The sequence below is a fragment of the Camelus ferus genome, chromosome 10 (assembly GCF_009834535.1).
Source record: "Camelus ferus isolate YT-003-E chromosome 10, BCGSAC_Cfer_1.0, whole genome shotgun sequence".
NCBI lineage: Eukaryota > Metazoa > Chordata > Mammalia > Artiodactyla > Camelidae > Camelus > Camelus ferus.
In genome coordinates this window covers 68,080,104-68,105,643 of record NC_045705.1, presented here as the reverse complement: position 1 = coordinate 68,105,643, position 25,540 = coordinate 68,080,104, and the positions used below count along the sequence as shown (strand labels likewise).

The window sequence follows — 25,540 nt, the reverse complement described above, 5'->3', positions numbered from 1 at the left end:
TGAGCCGCGTGCATATGTTTTTATTTAATTTTTAAATAATTTACATCCCTTTGAAACAAATAAAACTCTGAGACTAAAATAATACATCCGTCTGAGGTTCTCTCAACAAGGGACCCCGGAGGACACCTCCGAGAGGGCTCTGGACTGCAAGTGTTACCCCTCCGCCCTCGGGGACGGCTCTCTCCGCAGACCACCACCGGGCACGGCGCCGAGGCCAGGCTCACACCCGCCAGGCCCGACCTCCAGGCTTCCCTGGAGCTGGGAACGGCCAGAGCTGTGTCTGCTGCCCTGCGGGGCCAGGGCGGGATCACTGCAGCCACCATGGAAACGGAAGACAGAAGCGGCCTCGGCGAAGTCACAGCGCCGATGAAGGGTGAGCCGGCCGCACGGGGACACGCGGGAGAAGGGCTGGGCGTCCTCAGGCACCGGCTCCCAGGGCACAAACTGAGTGCTCAGGTGCCGCCCTCACCTGACAAGCTGAAAGCTGGCCAGCCCTGGACAGTGGGGTCGTCACTTGTACAGAGCCTGAGGCCCAGGCGCCTCTCCAAGGGAACAGAACCTCCCCGACCCTGGGCAGCAGCCCAGGAAGCTGATGGCAGGACCAGGACGCAAGGAAGGGGGACGGTCCAGGGCAGGAGTGAGGAGGGGGCGTGGCACTGCCAGGCCCACCCCAACACTGGCACTGAGAAAGGGCTACAGGCCCCAGCTGCGTGTCCCCAGGCCTCTCCGCCACCTTCGTCACGTCAGAGAGGCTCATGACCGCGTCCGCCCACAGGCACCTCACCCCGCCACCCAGGGGAGATGGTGCAGGTCTGGTGGCAACACTGTCACCAGCAGCAGCTACGAGGAACAGAGGGCAGTGTGTGACGCCCAGCCCTCACTTCCCCTTCTCCTTCCTCTTGCTCTTCCTCTGGCCGGTCAGCTCATCCAGCTTCCTGTCCAGCCTCCTCTGGAGCTGGGCCCTCTTGGCAGGGTCCAGGGACCTGTCCTTGGTCCCACTACCAGCGTAAAGGACTCCTTCCCGGCTGATCCTCTGCCGGGCATGGGTGTGAGCCCTCTCCCCGCAGCCGTGGATCTGGGAGGACAGGACAGTCAGTGCCAGGCCGGGTAGGGACGAGGCCCCGAGGGCTGCTATCACAGGGCTGGGGACCACTGAGCCCCAGCGCAGACCTCGGAAGGGCTCCCTACTCTTCCTGCACATGGACCCTCGCCTGCAGGCTGCCGGGGGGAGTAGGGAGGGGACCCCCCACCCTGGCAGGGCTGGCGGCTGGAGCCCAAAACCCATCCTGCAGCCCTGCCCTCGGCTCAGCCCAGACAGTCCTCCGAGCCGAGGCCAGTGCGGGGCAAGTCCCCACCCTCCCCGGCAGGGCAATGTCATGCCACTTAGGTGGCATTTAAGGTGTCAGCACACTCGGCGGAAACCGCACTGTGCGGGTCAAGCGCCTTTCCGCCCGATTAGCTCACGGGCGCGTCTCCCGAGGAGGAGCATCGTCAGCTACGGATAAACACTTCTTTCTCATGACCCAAGTGCCAAGTGCTCCACAGCTCGCACCAGCTGACGGGTCCCCGCTGCGGGCGGGTGTCACACACTGCGTTTCAGTGAAGCTCCAGCCCGACTCCTTCCAGGAGGAGGGAGGAGGGAAGAGCTCACTCGGCTTCTCCAGGTGCCGGCACCACGTCCAGTGCTCAGCACGCGTGTTCTGTGATTCCTTCTAGAAAGCGGAGGAGCAGCCTGAACCCACTAAAGCCTGTGCTTCCTCCGCTGCCCAAAGGAAGGGTGTTTGCCTTGGAAACCGCGAGGTGGGTCCCATGTTCAGACCCAGCAAGATCCCAGGACAGGCAGCTGGTCGGCTCCTCTGGCCCCGTGCAGGTTCCCCGAGCCCCCTGGGCCCGCCCCCCCCACCCCCCCGGCACCCGTCCTTCCTCTGCCCCTTCTGGGCGCCCCCGCCCGCAGCCCCCAGAGACAGACGTGCAGTGGTACCCCGTCCACGTGGCCCAGGACCCCAAACCCACCGCCTCACAGCAGCACCGAGGAGCACAAGCCATGCATGTGACGGGAGCCGGCGCCCAAAGCCCTCACTTGACCATTTCTAAACGTTCCAGATAAAAGTCTAACATTCCGTGCACCTTATGAACAGGCTTGACCATGGAGAGGCCACGCCACTGTTGGAGGAGGGCCAGCCTCTCACCCCGGGCTTTCTGGGTTCAGAGACGAGCAGAGCCACCCAGTGGACGGCAGCCACGCCCCCCGACCTGCAGACTCACTGGGACAGACCTAGCCCCTCCACGACGGCGTCGCCTGCCCCTCCTCCCCCTTCCAAGAGCCCCACTGCCACCCTCCCACCACCCAAACCAGAAACCCAAGGGCCACTTTGGGTCTCTGACCTCTTCTCATCCTTGACATACCACCAATTCAAGGAGCTCCAAATTCATCCCCATCCCCAGGGAGACCCTCGAGGTCTCTGGCCCACATCCCTGCAGTCACTTCCCACTGCCTCCTGGCCTCACCTGCAGGGCCACTGAGTCTCCGGCTCACAGCTCTGCTGAACCCCCAACGCTCCCCACTGCCCTCAGGACGAGGCTTGACCCCTCGAGGCAGCTTGTTGGGCCCTCCTGGGTCTGGATTCTCACCCTCACACATGACCCCCAGTGGCCCAAATGCCCTGCAGCTTCTCCCCAGGGTTTCCACATGTGCCACCCAGCCCAGTTCCCTGCCTGTCACCTGTCAGGTCTCAGCCCATGTTACTTCCTCCAAGAAGTCCACTCTGATGGGCAGCTGGGCAGCCCCGCTCCCTGCTGCCACCCCTGGGTCCCTCTTTGGAGCACACGATACCATGTGCTGGCCTCTTATTGGCTCCCTGCCGGGCCCTGCACCTCCCAGGGCAGAGATGAAGTCTGCTCTGACCCCCAGCTCCCCATGCCTGGCAGAGGCCCTTCCCACTCGTATGAACTCAAGGAACAAATGAAAATGCAGCCAGGCTGCCAGCCCACTTCAGACCGTGGGCCAGAGGCCCCCTCCCACCTCTGCTAAGTTAACCCACTGATCGGTCCCCAGGACACTGGAATAAAATCTCCTGTGCCTGAGCTCCCGCCAACTCGGCTGTAACTCAGCGCATCTGGTGTTTTACTTGCTTGTGCCCTGATGTGCTCTAAACAAATCATGAGTCGGTGTCGGCTTTGAGACACTGAGAGTTCACAACCCGCTTCCGTCTCCATTTGGAGCCCGTCTACGGGGAACAAAGCCCGCCACCCCTGCCACACCCTGAGCCCACAGTGGGCTGCGTACCTCGGGCAGGTGGTGGCTGAGGCAGTACCGGCGGCCGCAGTGCTGGCAGAGCTGGCCCAAGGTCGCGACACTGGCTGTGCACTTGGCAAGGCCACAGGTGTTATCAGCCTTGATGGCGGCCGAGACTAGGGCGTCAAAGTCCTCCTCGGCGGGCAGATCCATGGCTGTGAGTCCTGCGGGGAAGGGGCGTCACTCAGATGGGGAAGGACAGAGCAGCAGAGGAGAACAGTCCTGCTGGGCCCGCGGTGGCTTCCTGCCCTCGGGGTCACAGCGAGCGAGCAGCTGCACACTCACTCCAGCATGGTGTTTGCCCTTCACTGAGCCAAGGACCAGGCGCCCGGCGGTGTGAGCTTGGGCACGGGCTCCTGGAAGAGGCTGGCAGGGCACGCAGCGTGCCTCTGAAAAGTGCATCCTCTTAAATCCAGAAAAGCACTTAAATAAGGAGATATTCCTTTGTCATTAACTATCAAGACAAAAACCCTAAACAAATGAGGGTGCCACACAGGGGAAATGGTGAATTGTGGCCTGTTCACAGGCCCCGGGGTTAGGACACTGTAACGTCTATAACCAGATGCACAGAAATCTCCTAAAGTTGCAGGAAAACGCTCAAGAGTGGAAAAGAGACGCGATTACGTATAGTCGTAGTTCTACAACGTACACACACGTGTGATAGACACAGACTCGGAGACGGGATGACACACAGGAAACCATGGGGAGGAGTCTCCCAGCAGCTGACACGGATCATCTGGGGAGGAAGAGGCAGGACGCGCTGGCGCAGCACGTTCCCAGCTGTCCTCCGTAAAGGGCCCCGAGGTGGCCAGAACATAGGTCCCAGCGGCTGACCTCGGGAGGTAGGGGGCACACAAGGAGAACTGTGATGCCTCCCAGAGCCCCATTCACTTGCAATTGCCTCGTCCACGGTGGCCATTGCAGTCCTTCGAGGCAGACACTACTTAGCCATGGTCACCTGTCCATGGGGACACGTCCCCTACCCTGTGCCCCCAGATGGGCTATGAAGCTGATGCTTGGCCACGCCCCTCAGAGCAGTTCCAGGAGGCAAGAGACAGCCCGGGAGACACCCATGGAAGAGAGTGATCAGGCCACAATCCAAAACAGTCTTGTAAACGTGGTGCTGGCCAGCTGTCCTAGAGGACTCACACCCGCCCAACCCTCCCACAGGACAGGCAGGGCCGCCCGGAGCCCCCGGGCAGGGCCCATGCAGACGCACGGGGCAGCCAGGGGCTCCATTCGGCCGCCGCTTTGCTGGTGGGCCTCCAGCCGTGGCCCTGGGGTCTACTTAGGCTGCGCCCTACTTCTCAGCTGCTGGGACATCAGCACAGAGCTTGGAGACCCCTGACTGCACAGGTCACATACGAGCCTGAGGGGCAGATGGCTTCTGAAGGTGGCTGCTCAAAGAAACGCTTCAAACACCGAGCAGAGCCAGCATCCCTGAAATGGGACATAATCTCCCCTGGGCGCTCTGTCCTCAAATGACCACACCTCACACCGACCTCCGGAAGGCAGGCAGGTCCTCCGCTCACACTCCCGGCTCCCGCCCCCAGGGCCCTCACAGGCTCTCAGCCTGGTTTAAAGAGGAGAGGAGCATCTCTTTCCCAGCCAGATCCCCGCTCCCCGAGGGCGAGGTGGCGTCAGCCTTGCTCACCAGAACAAAGCCTGGCACGCAGGAGCGCTCACTAAATGTCGTAGACGGGACCTCAGGCCCTGGGAGGCCGGCTCTGAAACCAAGAAGCCTACTTGTGCAGCTCTGCTCAGAGGAATTAAGTGACACGGAGAAGGAGACCAGCTCCACGGTCTTGCCAAGAGGGAAATGGCTCTGACGAGAGCTCACAGAAGTTTCCAGAAAATCCAGGCTGTGACCACCAGGTCTTAGAGCTCCATGCCCACAGATGTTCAATCACAGTGCAGGCTGAGGGCAGAGCAAACGGCCCACGGGAGACCCCGCATAGAGCCAGCATGGCACAGGATGTGACAGCAGGGCACGCAGCCTGCCTGGGACCCTGTGAGAGCCCACGGAAGGAGGGTTGGGGTCCGTGACCGCCCTCCCATCCGGAGGGCTCCCGTGCCCACCCCGCCTGCTCCTCTAGGCCCTGGCCCTGCAGTGGAGGCCCTCCAAGTTCTTCCAACCTGCCAGTCCCTGCACGAGGCCACTGTAACCAGTCACTGCCCTCAGGGAGCTCAGACCACACACAAAACGCAGCATCAGGGAGACGGCACCACCAGGTGGATCGCAAGCAGGGTGGGGCAAATCCCTGGTTAAGGGGACCCCACGACTGTGTTCTCGCCAGTTGACCGACTCACCTTTTGCTTTCTTCTTCTTTTCTGGTAACTTCCGCAGCCCTGAGCCCGCGGCCTGTGGCCCCTCCCTGGTCTGCTGCTCCTGCCGGCCCCTCGCCCTCTGCAGCCTTTCCAGGTGTAGGGCCCTCAGGTCCAGCTGGTCCCGGCTGCCCGGGCCCCTGATGGGGGGCTCCGTCTGCTCCAGGCTGGGGGGCTCTGTCTGCTCCGGGCTGGGGGTCTCCGGACAGACTGGGGCCTTGCTGTCGGTGCCAGCTGGAGGCGGAGGAGCTGCAGGGGCTGGCAGGACTCTCTTGCTCACAGTTATGAACCTCTCCTTCCCTTCACCAGAGCTGTCGTGCCTCAGCCCCAACTCCTCTGCTATCTGATGTACCCTCATCCTGTCGTGCGAATTCAGGGAGGCAGGAAACTCCAGTTGCGTTTCCTCACTCGCCACAAACTCCGCTATCATAGCCCTGAAGTGGTCTGCGCCATCTCTTCGGGCTCCCTCGGGGCCACCTGCATTGACGCTGGGCTGAGCATGGGCCTTGGAGCCCAAGGGCACCCCGCCCGGCTTCTTCCGGCCTGGCCGGGCCCCCACGGGCTGCTGGCTCCCAGGGGCCTTCCTGGCAGGCACAGCTGAGCCCTGGGGCTTCTCCCCAGCCTGGCCGTGGACCTGGGGACTCTCGTGGGAGTAGTTTTCAGGGACAATGTCGTCCAGGTACTCAAAGGCCGTGCGCACTTCCCCGTGCTCCGTGAAATAATCCACCAGGGTCTTCAGGAAGGCGTGGTTGCTGACAGTGTGGGAATCGCAGACGACCGCCACATGGCGTCGTGCACGGGTGACGGCGACGTTGATGCGTCGGTCCTCAGCAAGGAAACCAACTTCACCTACAAAAGAGCCGGGGTGGGTGGAGGGTAGCAGAGACTAAGGAACAGGAATCGGGCTCTTCCCCCGAGTCAGCAACCATCACCCAAGAAGGCCCATCTCGCCACTCCGTCAGCCTCCCCGGCACCATGCCCCCCGCCCCTACAGAACCATGGGGCCACGTCCACTCACGCACCACCGCCTCCAGCACGGTGCCACAGTACCTGAGGGGGCTCCTCTCCAGTTAGTACAAATGCCTCTCCCTACGCCCTGGCCTGGGAGACAGCCCCAGGGACGGGCTGTGGCTGAGACACGAGGGCAATGCAAGGGGCGTTCCAGTACCTTCCTTCTCATCCACTTCCAACCTTGTACTGCACCCGAGTGACAAAGCCCCTGAACCAACAACTGTTCCTGGGGACAATCTTCTCACCAAATGGAGCAGGCACCAGCCCTGACAGCATGAAGCCGTGCCCTGAGGCTAAATGCACCCTGAGGCCAAAGGACAAGCTCTGGGTTTAGGGCCGCACCTCCGCAGCGGGGAGCCCAGGCCCCCCCAGCACGCCGAGCTCCCAGCCCACAGCCCCCTCCGGTCTCTAGGCCCCCACGCTGTCCCTCCTGCTGGAACACCTCTCCCCACCCACCGACGTGGCTCATCCTGCCGCGCTGGGCTCAGGTCACCTCCTAGGACCACTTCTGCCAACTGGGCGCTGGTCCCAAGCGGGTAACCACAGGGGCCCTCGGCACGCCGCTCTCACCACCGGCTGTCCCGTCGCTCTCCCGCCTGACGCTGAGCTCGGAGGACAGAGACCACCTCCACCGCCACACGTGCAGCAGCAGAAACCCTTCCTTCTGTGCTCCCCTGGAGGACCCTGACGAGCACTACGCACCTTTCCTGTTGGATCTGACGAAGGACAGTATCACGGCCTCCTTCTCCCGGCCCTGGAAGCCATCGACGGACTTAATTTCAAGCTCGGGGTGTCTGTGCGCCAGGCTCTGTCTTAGCAGGTCCACCTGAAAACAAAGCAAGGCCGTGGCCTCCTCACAGCCCAGGTCAGGGGGCTTGGACACCCGGCCCTTCAACTCAGCGGAGGCCTCGCACAGCAGAGCTGCCAAGTCCCTGGGGAAGCCCAGCAGGAGCCTCGGGGTGACGGCTTCCAAGACCCAGGCGCACGTGAACCGGCAAAATTACACACGGAAAGGGTCAGATGCGACCCCACACCCCGACACTGACGTTTCACCACCTCTTTTGGCTCATGACGACCATCCCCTCACACAGCCCTACATAAGATGCCTCTAAACCAGGATGCCAGCATCCACCAGCCTCATAGTCCTTTGAAGCAGGTGCATTTTTCCTACCAAAGGAGATAGGCTTTGCTTCATAAGCACACAGACACTAAGAGGAAAACGTGAGAAAACCCAAGAGAAGGGCGACGCCTGTTGCTTCTGCTGGCCCACCACCTGCACCCTTCTCCAGGCGACAGCGGCACCCGACTTTCCTTAAGTGCCGTGCTCAGCCCTACGGTGTTCCACAAGCTGGGAGGGGCAAGGACCCGGCTCTCAGCCACATGACGTGCTCCAGGATGGGACAACCTGAGCCAGACCAGGAAAATTCAAAGCTAGGACTCCTGTGGGAAACCACGTAAAAAGACAGGCTGCCCCCCAGGACTGCCTGTCAGGACGACGTCAGCCTGAGGCTGCCCAGCCACCCGGGAGAGCAGGCTGACGACGAAGCCAACGTGGGGAACCGGGCGAGGGCTCAAGACGAGGCGGGGCAGGTCAGACAGAGGCTCCTGCTGACGTCATCTGAGCCCTGGATCCGGTCCTGGTGTGTCAATCCCAGCCTGGAGTTTTTGGTCACAAGAGCCCAGAAATCACCCTTTTTCTTTAAGCCCCCCTGGGGTGGCTAAGTGGCAAAGACACGTGCAGAGACGGCAGTGGGGAGGGGTGTGCTCTCTCACCTGCAGGTTGTACGGAGTGATGACAGCAATGTCGCCCGCTCGGACGCCAGCGTCCACCAGGGCCTGGACGTGCAGGCTGACGAGGCGCACTTCGCCTGGGGAGTGAGCAGTCTTCAGTACGAGGGCCGCGTGAGCTGACACCCGTCACCCTAGCATCAACGCTGGACCTCCTAGGTGCTGTGCTGTCTGTTACGATGACCTTGCCCTGTGCCTGAGGCAGCTTCCCAGGAGCTAGTACCCTGAGGCAGGGGCTGCCAGATGGAGTACAGGACGCAGGAGGCCCAGCTGAAGTGCGCCTCCTTTCTGACGGAAGCTGGACCAGGCATCCTGTTTCCCTGGCAGGCCTGTGAGCGAGGGTCTCATCCCAAGGCCGAGCCAGGCAGTGCTAGGCCGCTTGGTCCACAGCGAGAATACACGATGCTGCCCAGGCTGACCCGCTCTCTTGAACCGGTCCCGCCTGTCCATTTAGGAGAAGACTGATCATGCCCAACCTCTGCGGGCGTCTGGCTCAGGACCCCTGCCCGCTCCCCGGCCATGTGCCCCCACCTCCTCTCCCCCTCCCTTCACTCAGCTCCTCCCCAAAGTGGGCAACTAGAGGGGCTTCCGTTTTTAAAGAGGAACTCAGGTCTATTTAAACAAAACAGCTGACCCTTTCCAAGCAAGCTCACCAGGGTTCCCTTTAGACTGATCATCCTCCTCTTCCAGTTCAAACAGCCCACAGCCGGCCGTGTCCACCAGCAGCAGAGGAAGGCCCGTCTCCTCCGTGGCAGCCACTCCCGGGAGATCTCTGCACACGGCCAGAGACAGAACATGTGAGGCCACGGCGATAATGCAGCTCTGGGGTCCAAGAAACAGAGCCCGCACTTCCCTTCCTCCCCGCGGCACAGGCCCTCCCACAGGAGAGCGGGGCGCACAACCAGCACGAGGAGCCGCAGGTAGAGCAGCCCAGCCCAGCACCCAGCATGACAGACACTGCGTCACTCACCGCAGGAGGTGCCTGGCCACAGAAGGGTGGGCTGTGAGCTGCCCACGGTACAGGGCCTGCGAGGCCCACTGCATGATGGCCCCGTGCATGCGGTACTGCACCGTCAGTGTCCGCACCGTGCTCCCGCCGTGCTCCTCCGCCAGGCGCTCCATCAGGCTGAGGGACAGCCCCGCCAGCGCAGCTCTGTGCCCGGGGAGGAGAGAACAGGGCAGGAAGGCCTGAGCCCCCGAGTCCACCTTGAAACTGGGGACGATGGAGGAAAGCAGCCCCCAAACCTCAGACGCAACTTGTTCCCCACTTCTGATCTGGTCCTAGTCCTGGGACCTGAGAACATGTGACTTTACGTGGCCGCACCGAGGGAACTTCAATTCAACAAGTAGGGGCTGAGTGTGCACCAGGTTCTGAGGCCGCAAGGACCACACCACCCAACCCTGGCCTCCAGGAGCCCACAGGCTGGCAGAGCTTATGTCTGGACAAGGAAGGGTAGTGAGCCGGGCAGGGGATGCAAGCAGGAGAGGCACCAAGGTCGGCACAGCCAGCGTGACCAGAAACACCGCCCTGCCCCGCTGGGCTGCTGCCCCAGCACTGCACAGCCCGAGCACCTGCTCACACAGCAGGCCGGACGTTCACAGAAGGACTTGAGCTCAGGATTCCTTCTAAAACCGCCACTTAGAGTGCAGCCCTGGGCACGTTCATGACCTCTGCCCCCACCACCTACAAGCCATCGGTCAGCTGCCTGCTGCCCACGCCCTGCTCGCTGGTGACCTGGGACAGATGGCTGCCCCTCCCTACTCGAAGAGCCCCCATTTCTGGAATAGGTTCTTCTGTGTGGGTGGACTGAACTGTGCCTTCAACCAAAACATCCCCAGGGTTTTCCCTTCCCCAGAGCGGGAGCTCAGACACCCAGGAAGCTGCCTGCCCGGCACATACCCCTAACTAAATACACCAGCTCTGGCTTCCCAACACAACCTAGAGCTCCAGGTAAGCCCAGGGCTTCCTGGAGGACAGACAAGGGGGTGGTGGGTGAGGGGCAGAGAAGGGCACTCCAGGCAGAGGGGTCTTACTTGTGAGAGACTGTGGTGGGGGGCAGCTGCTTGTGGTCTCCAGCTAGGATGCACTTTCTGGCCTGCAGCAGGGGGATCCAGCAGCTGGCTTCCAGGGCCTGGGCACACTCATCGATGACCACGATGTCGAAGTGGCCGTCAGGCAGCAACTTCAGAGGGCCGTCCAAAGAGGCGCCTGATGGAAATCAGAACTGTAAGCCTCTACAGAAGGCACTGGCTATGTCATAACAGCTGTCGTCATGCTGAGAGAGACACGCAACAAGCCGCTGTTTCATAATCTAGCCTCGCGCTAAGGCCGCGAGTAGTATGTCTGCATCTCGGGACAAAACTTGGGAAGGACATACAGAAGCTCGTGGTGCCAGCCCACCTGTGTTTAAGGGTAAAGTGGAGTGTCCCTAGCCACGGGCCACTCCAGCGTTCAGTCACCAAAATTAATCACCCCTTTGGGTGACTGGAAGGCTGTCTTAATTCTAAATATTGTCTCTGTATCATTTTCTAAATTTACAATTTAATTCTCTTCTCAGGTATTTTCTTGGACACACAGAACGTTAACCGCTGAGCATTCACCCAGGGAAAAACCCCCACGTGTCTGACAACATGAGACCACCACCCCGACTGCTCTGACGCGGAACACAGAGCGGGACAGGGGAACGAGGTCAGGTGTGAGCGAGACCCGGCCCCACCCCACACCAACTCTCGCAAACAGTGGTGGGGCCTTGGGCAAGCCAGCCAGCCCTGGGGCCTCATCTGCCAAAGTGGGCAACCCCTGTATCTCGCAGGGCTGTTAGGATGGCACATGCTAACACAGCACACAGGTGCCCTGTAACACACACACGATGTTTAAGTACATATACAAAAATGCAGCATGTGTATCACATAACACGTGTGAAGTGCCTGCCACAAGAAGGTGGGCTTTAGTAAATGCTAAACACATTAGCTCTTGCCCTTTTCCCTAGGTTACTTACACTGAGATATACACACACACATATGTAAATATAAATGCATACATATTGCTTTATGACTAAGATCTATATGCTGATAAATGTCCTGAGGTTGGCTTTTCAGAGACGGCCAGGGAGAGCGTCTGTAGAGGAAGCAGAATGTGGACCGGGCTCTGGATAACGAAGAGATGTGTTCAGATTATGGATGTGACTTCAGGTGCAAAGGGAAGCATTTCTAGGAAACTCATTCTGGTTTCCCGGTCCAACCAGGAGGGACCTAAAAGGCCACGTGCTAACCTTTTCAGCAAGGTGTTGGGGGGAGCTGTGATTTCCAGCCAGGGCTGCATTTAACGTCAGTCAGAGAGCTACGTGTAGAAGAATGAAATTAGAACATTCTCTAACACCATACACAAAATACATTCAAAATGGACTAAAGGCCTAAAGGGAGGACCGGATGCTATGAAACTCCTAGAGGAAAACACAGGCGGGACACTCTGACATAAATTGCAGCAATGTTTTTGAATCCGTCTCCTAGAGTAACAGAAACAAAAGCAAAAATAAACAAATGGGACCTGATTAAACTTAAAAGCTTTTGCAGAGCAAAAGAAACCATAAACAAAACAAAACAACACCCTGCAGACTGAGAGAAAATACTTGCAAACAATGTAACTGATGGGGCTTAATTTCTAAAATATACAGACAGCTCATACGGCTCAATAACAGAAAACTAAACAACCCAATCAAAAAAAGGGCAGAAGATCTAAATAGACATTTCTGCAAAGAAGACATCCAGATGGCCAACAGGTGCATAAAAAGATGCTCCACGTAGCTAATTATTAGAGAAATGCAAAACTACAATGAGGTATCACCTCACACCGGTCAGAACGGCCATCATTTCTAAGCCTGTTTAAGTGCTTACGTATAAGTATATAATTGTATAAATATTTCAAAATATATTTATATAATAACAATTTAAAAAAAAAAAGAATGGCCTATCATTAAAAAGTCTACAAACAATAAATGCTGGAGAGGGTGTGGAGAAAAGGCAACCCTTCTACACTGTTGGTGGGAATGTAAATTGGTGCAGTCACTATGGAGGACAGTATGGAGATTCCTTCAAAACCTAAAAATAGAGTTACCATACGATCCAGCAATACCACTCCTGGGCATATATCCAGAGAAAACTCTTAATTCAAAAAGACACGTGCACACCAATGTTCATAGCAGCACTGCTTACAATAGTCAAGACGTGGAAGCAACCTAAATGTCCATTGGCAGATGACTGCGTAAAGAAGATGTACTCTATATATACAGTGGAATATTACTCAGCCATAAAAAAGAATGAAATAATGCCATTTGCAGCAACATGGATAGATCCAGAGATTGTCATACTAAGTGAACGCAGACAAAAAAAAGACAAATATCATGGTATCACTTACATGTGGAATCTAAAATATGATACAGATGAGTTTATTTACAAAACAGAAACAAACTCACAGACATAGAAAACAAACTTATGGTTACCAAAGAGGGAAGGGAGGGAGGGATAAATTAGGAGTCTGGGATTAGCAAATACAAACTACTATATAAAAAAATAGATAAACAACAAGGTCTCACTGTAGAGCACAGGAAACTATACTCAATATCTTGTAATAAACGATAATGAAAAAGAATCTGAAAAAGAATACATACATGTGTATATGTATGTATTGTGTATATATGTACAACTGAATCACTGTGCTGTACACCAGAAACTAACCACAACATTGTAAATCAACGATACTTCAACAAAAAATGTTTTTAAAAAGTCAGAGAAGGATGTCAGCAGAAACAGCTGAGTAAGGACCTCTAAAAATCCTCCCCTCCAATAAAGCAACGAGAACACTGGCAAAACTATCAGAACCAACCTTCTCAGAACTCTAGAAATTAACCAAAGGCTTGCAGCAATCCAGGAGCATCTAGTCCAAAAAATGGCTAACCCTGGGCAGGACGAGTGGGCTCTGTGGTCCCTACGCACAGGCACTGTTCCCCGGCTCCTTGGTGGCCTAGAAACAAATGGCCTGTGATCACAGTGACAATCAGCAGCCTGACTCATGGGGGGACAGAACTCCTTCCAAGCCCCATCCCCAAAGAACTGCCACCATCAGAGCTGTCTGCTGGCTCCCTGGAAGGTCCCACTGGCAGGACCGTCTTTATCTGACCTGACTTGGAGCTTGGCCACTGCAAACAGCCCTCTCCCCAGGACTGCTGGTGGAAAGCAACCAGAGGCCAGTGCTGCACACCAGTGCTCTGGGAGGCAGTGGATAACAGCTGGAGCAGAAGGCCACACTCATGAAGGGCCGCGTGCTGCTCGGGGAAGACCCAAGGGGGCCTTGAGCACTCACACCTGGCTCACCCCGCAGCTCTGTGCCAACAGGAGATGAAGGCTGGGTCAGAAGTCGCCTGGCTGAGCGCTACAGTGCTCCCCAACACACACAGAGCTCTCGGCAAAGACCAGCAGACTTACTGGTCCCAGGACTTCAAGGGCATCTATCTAACCATTGCCTGACCACAAAGCCAAGTGAGCAGGGGCTGCAGCGGCCACTCAGGACGCAGAGCACAGACTTCACAGAGCCAGCTCAGGAAAACCACTAGACAAACACCAACAACAAGGAGCAGCAACAACCCTGGGGAGGGAAGAGAACCTGACCTCCAGAGCCACCACGCTGTTCTTCAAGATACTCAGTCTCCAACAAAGAAATCACCCACAAGGAAACAAAGTCAGGCCCAGATACGGACAAAAAGCAACTGACGGAAACCATCCCTGAGAAAGCCCAGGTGCTGGCTTACCAAGCAAAGACTTTAATACCAGTGACTTTAAATATGATCAGAGCAAAAGGAAGTCACAGCTGATGAAATAAAAGAATCTGTAAGAATAACGTCTCACCAAATAGAGACTCTCCATAAAGGGCCAGGATTTTTTTTTTAAACTCTGCAGCTGAAAAGCACGATAACTGAAATTCACTGGACAGGCTACACAGCAGATCTGAACAGGCAGAAGACCCAGCGAACTTGAGGACAGGTCAACTGAATTATTCAGTCTTGAGAAACAGAAAGAAGAACGAACGAAGGGAAACGCGCAGCGCCTCAGAGACCCTGGCGCGCCGTCGCGCCATCACACACATCGATACACACTCAACAGGGGTCCCAGAGGGAGAGCAGAGAGCGAGGGGCCGAGAGAACATCTGAAAAAAAATGACTGAAAACTTCCCAAATCTGATGAAAAACAATGCTCACATCTAAGAGACTCAACACACTCCAAGCGGTTCCCTCAGAGGCAGCCGCACCGAGGCTCATAGTCAAACGGCCAAAAGGCAGAGAAAGCAGCGAGAGAGAGGCAACCTGTCCCTACGGGGGTCCTCGGTGCGACGGACACTGCCTTCCCGCCAGAAACCGCGCAGGCAGGAGGCGGCGGGGACATGTTCACAGCCCAAAAGAAGGAGGCTGTCAGCCGAGAATTCTGCCTCCAACAGACACTCAAACACAGACAGGAAAAAAGACACCCCAGAAAGAGGGAAGCCAAGGCCCGCCCTTCAAGAAGTGCTGAAGGGTGTCCTTCAGGGGCAGATGAAGGACGCCAGACAGTAACTCCAGTCCACAGGAAGCAGCGAAGAGGCCACCAGGGGCAACGACGCAGGGAGACACAGAAGGCGGCGGCACAGTATTTCTGTAGCTCTCTTCTTGTCCTGTCTGATTTAAAAGACAACTGGACAAAGCAATAATCACAAAGTGAAGCAGAACCCGGACTCTGTTCCTTAGCGCAGGTCCCATGAGAGGCTGCGGCAGACAGACCCCAAGGCGACCCCCGTGCCCCTGGCCTCCTGGTACTCACACCAGCTATGACCCCCAGTGCCTTGCTTCTAGCCCACAAGACCTGGCAAAGGTGATGGGGTGTCACGTCGTGATAACATTACACAAGGTTATAACCCAGCTTGCTAGAAGACTGTTGCTTGCTAGCTTTTAAGAACCAAGTGGCCACATTAGAAAGGTTGAAAGCAGCTAAAAGTTGTCTCCAGCTTAAGCGGCTACTTTTAGACCAGACATGGTAGATTTCAAAGAACATGACTAGCGATAAAGAAGGTCGTTCCACAATGAAAAACTGGCTAACTAATAAAGAGAACACAACGTTTACGCCCCTGATAAAAGAGCGACCAAGGACATGGAGCAAACACTGACAGAACTTCACGTAGAGACAGACAAACCAAATAGTCGCAGGTGATTTCAACACCCCTCTCTCAACAAGCGACAGGACACGTACACAGAAATCAGCGAGGACGCAGATGCGCCGTCAGCCATGACAACTGCTCCAGCAAGACCAAAGAGCACACTCTTCTCAAGTGCACGTGGAACACTCACAAAGACCATATTCTGGACCATAAAGTAGGTCTCAAGGAAATGGCCCAAGTTGCACACAGTATGTCCTCCGCCCACAAGGAGCTAAATCAGAAACCAGTGAGAGGAAGATAACCGGAAAATCCCCAAACATTTGGGAAGAAAATACACTTCTAAACAATCATGGGTCCAAAAAAATTAAAAGGGAAATGAGACATTGTTTCACAATGAATGAAAATGAAAACACATGAGGATTTACGGGTGTCATGAACCCAAACACGCGGAAACCCGTACAGCACTAAATGCCCACAGTGTGAAAGACAGCAGGTCCCAAGTCAGCATAAGCCAATGCCCTCAGCTCCCACCTCAAGACAACAGAAATTGAGAAGCGAATTAAAACCAAGTGAGCAGAAAGGGACACAGTAAAAATCAACACTGAAATCAACGAAACACAAAACGGGAAAACAACAGAGAAAAACCAGTGAAGCCAAAAGCTGGTTCTCTGAGATCAATAAAATTAAGAGACCTCTTGCCAGCACGTCAGGAAAAAAGAAAAGGACACAAATCACCGATATCGGAAACGAAAGCAGTGACATCGCTACAGACGCCACAGACGCCTTCAAAATCACAGGGGGCCCTACGGACAACTTTGTGCCTATAAATTTAACAATTTAGATTAAATGGACAAATTCCTTGAAAGACACAGGCTGGCTCACTCAAGAAGAGACACACTGAATATCTCATTTCAATTAAAGAAATGGAATTTGCAGTTGAAAACCTGCCCACACAGAAAACTCCAGGCCCAGAAGAGCCCCACTGGCACATTCTACCCAGTTTCAAAGACAATTCCACAAACTGGTCCCAGGAGACCCAGGAGCGGGGCACGCCTGCCGGCTGCGCCTCACCTGTGTTTGTGGCCAGGACCACGCAGGCGGCCGTCAGGCTCTGCAGGGCAGCCGCCTCCTCCCGCTCCTTCAGCTCTTTCCTCAACAGCCTGATCTCATTTCGAAAATCACTCCTCTCTCTCTTGTCCTGGGTCTTCTTGTTTTTCAACTACAAAGAAAAGCAGAGGGAACATCAGAATTTTGATACGACCTCAGACTTACTTAGCTCTTTTTAATTTGCAAAGGGCTTTTATTTATGGTCACTTGCTCCACTTCCGTGAGTCCCTTAAAAGGCGCTAAAAGGTCAAAAATCTTTCCTGAAGGAGCAACAGATCCACGCAGTGGCATCCTGACCTCAGCACCACTGTCACCTGCACAGCGGAGGGAGAAAGGGAGAGTGAGGTCCACGAAGCAGACGGCGTTCTCAACTGGGACCTGAGCCAAGACCAGCGGTCGGACCTCAGCCCCAGTCCCGCCCTGAACAGAGTCATCAGACCTGCTCTCGGGGAAGAAACAGCACCTGCCCACGCCAGGATTTGGGTTTTAGCAGCTTTTACACAAAGAGAGGCCGAGCTTCTCTCAGTATCCCTCACCTGTCAAGAGATTAAAGTATTTTCTTCAACCCAAAAAGTGTTTCCCTGGACCCTGCCTTACTTCCACACTCAAAGACACGCAACCCTCTCCTCATCTGTGGCGTCTGCCTGGAGCACGGAGTCCGGCAGGGGTGACAGGAGGGGTGCCTAACTTACAGAAAAGAAAATTCCAAAAAGAACTGATTTAAAAAGGAACAAGAAACGGAATTACTCACATCTGTGAGAGCACAAATCCCATCACTGCATATTCCTACAGCACCTTTAACCCCGAGTGACATGCGTGTGCCCTGGTTTCCGCCCCTGGTGTTCCCGCTACTAACAGGCCCACGGGAACACCTGCCTCTCCGCACCAGGCCTGTGAGGCCAGGACTCCGAGGAGAGGAACGTGAGGCAGTGAGACCAGCGGACAGTGAACAAACACCTAAGGGGATGTGGGGACGTGTAAACCAGAGGACCCATGAGCTCAGAAGTACTAAACTGCCCGAGGAAACTCGGTCTCAAACTGGCTTGTCACCTACCTTGTTCTCTTTACAAGGATCACGTAAAATGGACCCAAAAATTAGGGACAATACATATTTTCCGAATTTTCATTTTCAGTCTGCCTGTTTTTGTTTGTCAATATTATCCAGCCAACAGGATCAGTACTCACAGAGGGAGTGAAGGGTGGGGGTGTGGGGGGAGGCTGTTCAGGACCCTGAAGAGGAATGTTTCCCGTAAGACACCTGCTCTCCTCTTCATGAAACTACCTGAAGACAGGTGAGTCCCTGTTAAGCGCTGAGCACAGGTCTCTGTCAAACGTGGGCGTCCCGACGTTTGAAATGATTAAGTGACTCGCCAAAGGCCAGAGAAGGGCGAGAGGAACACAGGCAGACGTCCCGCGCTCCGGGACCGACGGCAGAGGCACACGCTGCACGCAGCGCGGACACAGCGGGGTCGCACTCAGAGACCTGGTCGATGTCCCTCCGGATGTCGGCCACGATCTGGGCGCCATCGCTGCGCGCTAACACCGCGTCCAGGGAGTGCCGCTGAATGGACTCCAGGAGCCGCGCGGGGTGCCCCAGGCGCACGATCCTCTGCTTCCACCGGGCCAGACGCTCCACCAGGTTGTCCACGGCGATGTTAGAGGGGGCGCAGCACAGAACCTGCGGAGCACAGCTCAAACTCAGGCTCGTGATTTCTTTTTTAATGAAATCACTTAAGTTTACATTAAAGCAAACAAAGTCTGCAAGAGAGGTGGATGGAGCGCGCACCAGTGGGGAAGTGGAAGTGGAAACGCACAGCGGAGAGGGCGGACGAAGGCAGCCTGGAGGCGCACGTCGCTGCAAGCCGACATGACTTCCGGGCAACCAGGCCTCAGTCTCAGGAGCCTGTGAGCCTTCCAAGCCCAGGAAAGTCGACTTGCAACGGGAAGGAATGTGCCCAGAGACAATCAGGGTGGGACATCCGTCTCACCCCCAGTCAAACCATTTTATCATCTGACAAAGTGGAACCTTTCTGAATGGGCTCAAATCCTGCTCCCAGAACTGCAGTCCCACTCTTAGGTGGGGTGGGGCTGGCAGAGGAGGTGGAGGGGTCAGTCCCTACCCACGCCCACCCCTAGAGCAGGAGGCCACGGCCAGCCCTCCCAGCACCCTGGCTACGCCTCCACCCCACCCAGGTGGCCTGGGCACATCTGCGCCACAGCGGGCACACAGGTGCCACAGAAGCACCCAATTAAACCCCCAAATCTGCTTCCCGCCAGTAAGTCATCTTTTACAAGTTTTCAAATATCTGTGCCAAGACACTCTGTGGGAAAGCACTGGACGTGGCTTTGTAACCAAGTGACACACTTCCCTGCAGCTCTAAGGGCCGCAGCTCTGCCCACAGAGAGGCGAGGCTCAGAGCAAGGGCTCTGGGAGTGGGTCAGCCCAGGTTCAACCCCGGCTCTGCCACTCACTGCTGAGTGACAGCACACGCGACCTTGCTTCTCAGTTTCCTCTGTAAATGGGGCCACACAGTCCCTGCACCAGGTCAAAGGAGCAGCACAAGGGAAAGCTTAGGATGATGCCTGGTCTGTAAGAAACACCCAGTGTCACCCTAAAAGTCAGTAGCCAACGTTTATGAACCAGAAATTTTTTTAAAAAGCTTTCCACGTGCTTAGAACCCATGATGACTCGTGTTGATGCAGATGAGGATAAAAGATCCTTTCTCAACCATTAAAAATATAAGCGAACAATAATGTTATTGTTCACATCTATTATATACGTGGATGTTATATTCCACATCTCAGAAACCAGTGGTATCAATTAACCGGACCATCTGATTAACTGAAACACGTCTGTCCCCCTTGACCTGCCGCAGGGCCTCCTCCTGCAGGGCACAGACAGGCTCTGACCGCCCCCATGCCCACGGCATACCCAGCATGCCAGGCAGGGCCTGGACACAGAGCACGGGTCCTGGACGATGGCCTGGTCTACAGTAACCCGGACCTCAATACCCCAGACAGACATTCCCAAGCGTGATCCCAGAAGTCAAAAGGGCCCAGCCCAGCACTCAGTCAGAAAACACTCAGGATCGCTCCGGACCAAGCCCACCCGAGCCCAGGCCAGGGCCCCACTGAGCACCTGTGAGCTGCAGCCCAGGGCGATGGGTGCTGATGGGGACCCAGTGCCCACTGCCCACCTTCGAGCCCTGTTTCACAGCTTGAAGAATGATTTCGACCACCGTGGTGGTCTTCCCAGTGCCAGGAGGCCCATGGATGATGGCGAGTTCTTTCTGGGATAGTGCGAACAGAACTGCCTCCTTCTGGGAGGCGTCCAGGGAGGCGTTGCAGAAGGTCAGCGGGGCTGCAGGAGAAGCGGCAGTCAGGACCAGCTCCCCACCACCACCACCACCACCCGGCATTTCCTCCCTACACCTGCACAGATGGGGGCGAGCAAGGCACCAAAGACAGAGCTGGACTGCCCAGAGCTCAGCCGGTCAACACAAAACCTGCTTTGTTTCCACAAGCTCTCTCCTGGAACTGGATGCTGCAGCCCGGGGACCACAGGCCTGCTTCCCGAGTCAGGTCTGGCTGGAATGCAGCCCCGCCCGCCCACTCACACACTGTCCCTGGCTGCTTGCTGATATTTCAGCCCAAAAAGCTGAAAATATTTACCATCTGTCCCTTTATTGAAAAAGTCTGCCAAACCCTGCTCCAGAATAACAGATTTTTCTGCAGTAAATATTTCTCAGAACATGTTCATTTCTACCATATTATCCCTTTTTATTTACCCATGAAATGACAAAAACAAATGACAAAAAAGAATTACTAGTAAATCCAGGACCTGTGTCTGCTCTGAATCTTCTGCGACCAAGAGTAATTATCTGCTATTAACTACTATATATAAAAATAGATATTTCAATTTTAAAGACATGCTAGAAAATAAATACATTTAAAAAAAGGTTAAAAAACAAATTTCTTCCGTATAGCACAAAGAACTGTATTCAATATCTTTTAATAAATTTTAATGAAAAAGAATATGAAAATGAATATACGTATGTATGTGCATGAATGGGACATAGTGCTGCACACCAGAAATTGACACGTTGTAACTGACTATACTTAAATTTAAAAAAAACAGTTATCTGCTTTGTATGTGCGGTGCTTCAAAAGCAGACACCGTTGTCCCAGCCTCGAGCCCGCAGCCCCACCACGCGGTGCTGGTCGCACAGAGGTGAGTGTGCGGGATCCAGGAGCACCTGGTGCTGACCCAGACAAGTAAGACTGAAACTGACTTGGAAAAAGGAATAGAGCATCCAACCCAAAGTTCCAGCCTGTGTCCCACTCCGCGTCCCTTCTCCCCTAGACAAGACGTTAGCAATAACCAGGACACATCGTGTCCCTTAAAACACAGCAAATAAAGCGCTAATTCTGTGTCCAGCTCACAGTAGCCTCTCAGTAGATATTTGGCAGAAATAAAACATTACTGTAACACGAGTGCTTCTGGGACGTGAGAAAGTACAAAGCAGCCCTGAGCTGAAAGCCGTCACATGGCCAGTGTATTAGCACAGGTGTGACGGGAAGAGGGTGCAGGGTGGCCTTGCTGTTAGAGTGACTGAGGCTATGCTGTAAAAATCGGCAAAGCCCAATATCTAGACGACTGTTAAATTCTGGGCAGCTGCTTAATGAGATGATAAACTCTCAGCATGAGGTTCTTCAAGACACTGAAGGAGATGAGAGTGCAGAGGACACACTGTGTGTGTGTGTGTGTACACAGATGTGGAGAAACGACCAGAAGAATACACACACACCCGTGAGGCTAACCCTAAACGGCAGGTTTCTGAGTGATTTGTTTCCCTCGTTGATACGCTTCTTTATTTCCGAAGTTCTACGACGAACACATATCACTCTTACAACTAGAAATAAGCTGTCTTCAATTTGAAGGATGCTGAGAAAATAATTAAATGCATTTGGAACTGAGACTTCACATACACACAAAAAAATGCCATCAGGCGTAAAGTACAATCAGCTAGCCTCCGTTTTCACAGGGCACTGAGCTGGAAGAAAAGTCCTGACATTTTAAAATAAAATATTTAGACATATTAGAAAAAAATCATTTAAAAAAAACCAGTGAAATGAGCTACTTCTTTGACATTGAAGGACAGAGTTAGTTCAAGCAAGTCACACTAAGAAACTTATAAGGAGACACGAAGGTAGATTTCTTCTCACTGCACATCCTCAAACCCCTGCTAAAACAGCCCACGGTCACAGCATTCTCGATATTGTCCACAGTGATTTCAATCAGAAGAAGAAAACCACAGCTCTTACGTATTTCACTGGCGGGACAGGGGGCTGCTCCCCCGAGAAGGACCTCTATGAGTGAGGATGCAGGGCCAGAATGGTACTTCTTTAGGGTAATCAGAGCCCTGCCAGGGGAGAAAATGAAAATTAGGCGCTTAGTGAGAACCAGCAATGAACTCAGAGCCAAGTCCCCACCCAATGCGGCCACCCGCAGCCCACCGTCTCATGCGAGGGGTGCGCGACCGACCCCAGTCCAGACATGCCTGCTTGCTTTCGACCAGCAGGAGTGAGATGTGTTTAGGGAAAACGTTACTTGTGATTGCCAGTCACACACACTTACTTTTTCAGTCGCTTATAAGTGATGTCATTGGCAAGTTTTAACAGTCTGTAGGAATTCTCTCGGTCCAGACTCAACTGGAGATCATGGGACTCATCAAAGGCCACCGTGACCAGTTTTGGGGTGATCCGGGTCAGGATCCCCGTGGCCAGCTGACCACTTTCGTCATATAGACCTACTATATCGCCTGCAGACACAAAGGCCAGTTACACAGAACAAAGTTCAATGTGAATACCTCATATAATAAATTTCAGCACATTTCAAATACCGCATCTGTTAGTTTCATTAGAAATGCAATCGGCAGCAGTAAGAAAAGACATTTTTAACTAACATCACATATGAAAATTTACTTGAGCTCAATAAAATATTGAAAACAAATGTAACAGTCAATAAAATATTTAAAGTGCCTACTCTGTGCCAGGCACTGTTCTAGGCACTGGTCTGTATTAAGAAAAAAACATGGACCCTGCCCTCACGTCAGGGAGGAGAGGAATAAATACAAAAACCTCTCAGGTGTCAGTGCCGAGCGCCTCAGGAAAGATGAAGCCCTGGGTCGAGGAGACGAGGGTGCCATTTTCGAGTGTGGGAAAGGCCTCTCTGAGGGGTGACAGGTCAGTAGGTGGGTTCTCAGTGAAGCACATGTAGGGGAGAACATTCCAGGGGGAAACAGCACTGGTGGCAGGGGGCCAGTGGTGGTTTGCTGCCCCCTCAGCTGGACCTCTCACTCCTGTGATAACTGTTTGGGGACTCGCCCATCGCCAGGTGAGTCTGAGGGGCCCCCCCAATGCCAGGGACAGAGCGCACCATCCACACCTGAGCCCATCAGAGCTCCACATACCCCCTGGCCAGTGACTGGCTCAGGGATGGACACAGGTCTAGATGACCAAAAGCCTCGTGATGGCTGAACTGAGAACTCCCTACTGTCATGCTTTCCTCTCCAATTGATCACACGTAACCCGGTCTTCACAATCCACACCTCAAGACAGCAATACTCAGTGCATGCCCATGTTGAAAACGCACAGCGGGGGAGGCGCAGCACAGCGGCAGAGTGCTCGATCAGCACGCAGGAGGCCATGGGCTCCGTCCCCAGGACCTCCATCAAACAAACAGCAGTAAGCTAATTACCTCCCCTCACAAAACGAAACAAAATGTACAGACCAGAAGTAAAGCCGTTACTGGGAAGCACGGCGGCAGACGCGCATTTCCTGGGCTCAAAGGCGACCAGCAGCCGTCCGTACAGCCCGGTCTGCTGGCTTGACACCTGCAGCTTCAGCAGACAAACGCCTCGGCTCTGGAGTTCTTTCAGAGGCACGTTTTCCTGCCAGGACCTGGGAGACACCCAATGTGGAGACTTCAGTATTTGTACGTTTCCAGTTTTGACTTCCAACCAGGCAGGAGGAAGGCAAAAGGGAGAAAAAAAAAACAGATGGAGATCTGTGCACAGGCTCTAAATCTGACCAGGGAAATTCTGAATCAGCCCCCCTCAAACCTGCTCCTCCAAGAGCCCCAGTGCACCCTGAGACAGACCCTTCACTCTCCCTTATCTTTTCTCCTCTCATTCCCACATCCTGGGTCCCACATGTCCCTGAGTCCGACCAGGTCCCTTCCATTTATACCCTGAATCCACTTCTGCCTCTCCCTTGCTGCCACAGCTCTGGCTCAAGCCCACATCACTGATCGTCCAGACTAAACCGAGCCTTCTAACTGCCTTACCTCTGGGTCCTCCCCTTCCAGTCACCAGAGGCAGCCTAAATGCAAAGCGATTCACTTCCCGGACCTGCTCAACTGCACTGAGGGCCGTCCTCTGCATAAGAATATAACACAAGCTTCTCTGCAAGGCCTTTCTCAAACCGACCCCTGTCCATGTCTCCACAGGTGCTGACTCTGCACTCGGCCCCGGGCTGAGCACTTTACTTAGAAATCACTGTATTCTCGCCTCACTGGTTTGCAGTGAGAATGATCTCGTTTTACAGACAGGATAACTAAGGCTGCCAAGTGACACAGCCACACATAATGCGGGATTCGACTAAGGTCAGTATGACTGCAAATGCTCTTAACCTCTGTAATCGAAAACCTTTAAAACAAATCCTCTCAACTTCTGTAGTGCAACAGTTGAATGCAAACTCTGGAATCAGCCTGCCTGACCTCACATCCTGACCCAACCTGTGTTACCTTGGGCAAGTTACTTAGGCTCTGTATGTCTCAGCCTCCTTAGACATAAAAGGAGAATTACAGTAACATACTTCACAAGGCCGGCATGAGCTTCAAAGGAATTAACGTACCTCAAGTGCTTTTACAGCCCTGTGTCAGCTCTCAATGTTTCAGTAGTTCAGAAACAAGCCCAACTCTCCAGGGCTCCCGACTTCGCTAGAAGGGCTGCCCTTGGTCCCCATATCTCTTCCAGAAATGCTCCGCCCCCGCATCCACCTTAACTCCCGTTGTTCTGCAAGCGCAGCTCGGGGACCACCTCCTCCAGCAAGCCACCCTCAACTTAATGCTCCCCAGGATCAGATGTTCCTCCTCCACGCTCCCACCGCACTGTCTCCACACATACACACACACAGCGTTAGCATGTCACGCTGGAAGGGAACTGTTTACGCTTCCATCTGCCCCTTCTGCTCACACCCAGCCTCTAGGTGACCGTATCCATGACTCTGCCTCACTCGGGGCCTGGCACAGAACAGCAACAAACATTTATCGGGTGGACGAATAAGGAAGAGGGCTGAGAACACGCTGGGGATCGAACTGGGGAGAGAGACAGAATCTACGAGTCAAAGTTCAGAAGGGGACTTCAGGCGGGGAACAGAAAGGGCTTCCCGAGGGTCCCCAAAACATAACAGGCTGCCCTGGGGGTGAAGAGGCTTCCATCCCCGGAGGCGGCCGAGCCTCCTCACAGCCGCGGTCGGGACTCGAGGGGCCAGGAGAGCAAATCCCTGCCCCTGGCCGGTCAGGCCGAGCTCCACAGAGGCTCCGCCCGGGGTCTGAGCTGGGGGCTGGGGAAACCGCCGGACCGACCCCGAGAGGCCCGGGCCGGCGGCCGTACCTGCGCTCCTCAACCTCCGCGTCTCTCTCGAGTTCCAGCAGGTCCAAGTGCTTGGTCACGAAGCTCTCCACAGCCGCCGAAGCCATGGCCGCCGCCCGGTCCGGGCGTGGAGCCGCGGAGGTCCGTTTGCCGCACGGGGCGGTGCTTCCGGCCGGG

At 54.8% G+C, this 25,540-nt stretch overlaps 1 protein-coding gene across 1 annotated transcript; it reads right to left on the bottom strand.

Annotated features, from left to right (window-relative positions):
* IGHMBP2 (immunoglobulin mu DNA binding protein 2) lies at window positions 1-25,539 on the bottom strand. The gene is made up of 15 exons (XM_032490060.1): window positions 25,385-25,539; window positions 23,500-23,669; window positions 22,345-22,528; window positions 22,032-22,129; window positions 19,904-20,067; window positions 18,190-18,384; window positions 16,671-16,818; window positions 10,454-10,628; window positions 9,390-9,572; window positions 9,073-9,191; window positions 8,405-8,499; window positions 7,334-7,457; window positions 5,606-6,469; window positions 3,287-3,459; window positions 1-1,075 (listed from the first exon to the last, which is right to left on the bottom strand). Exons 1-15 carry the CDS (start codon window positions 25,468-25,470, stop codon window positions 878-880), a joined length of 2,976 nt encoding a protein of 991 aa, XP_032345951.1. The 5' UTR covers window positions 25,471-25,539; the 3' UTR covers window positions 1-877.
* Between the last annotated feature and the right edge of the window lies 1 nt (window position 25,540).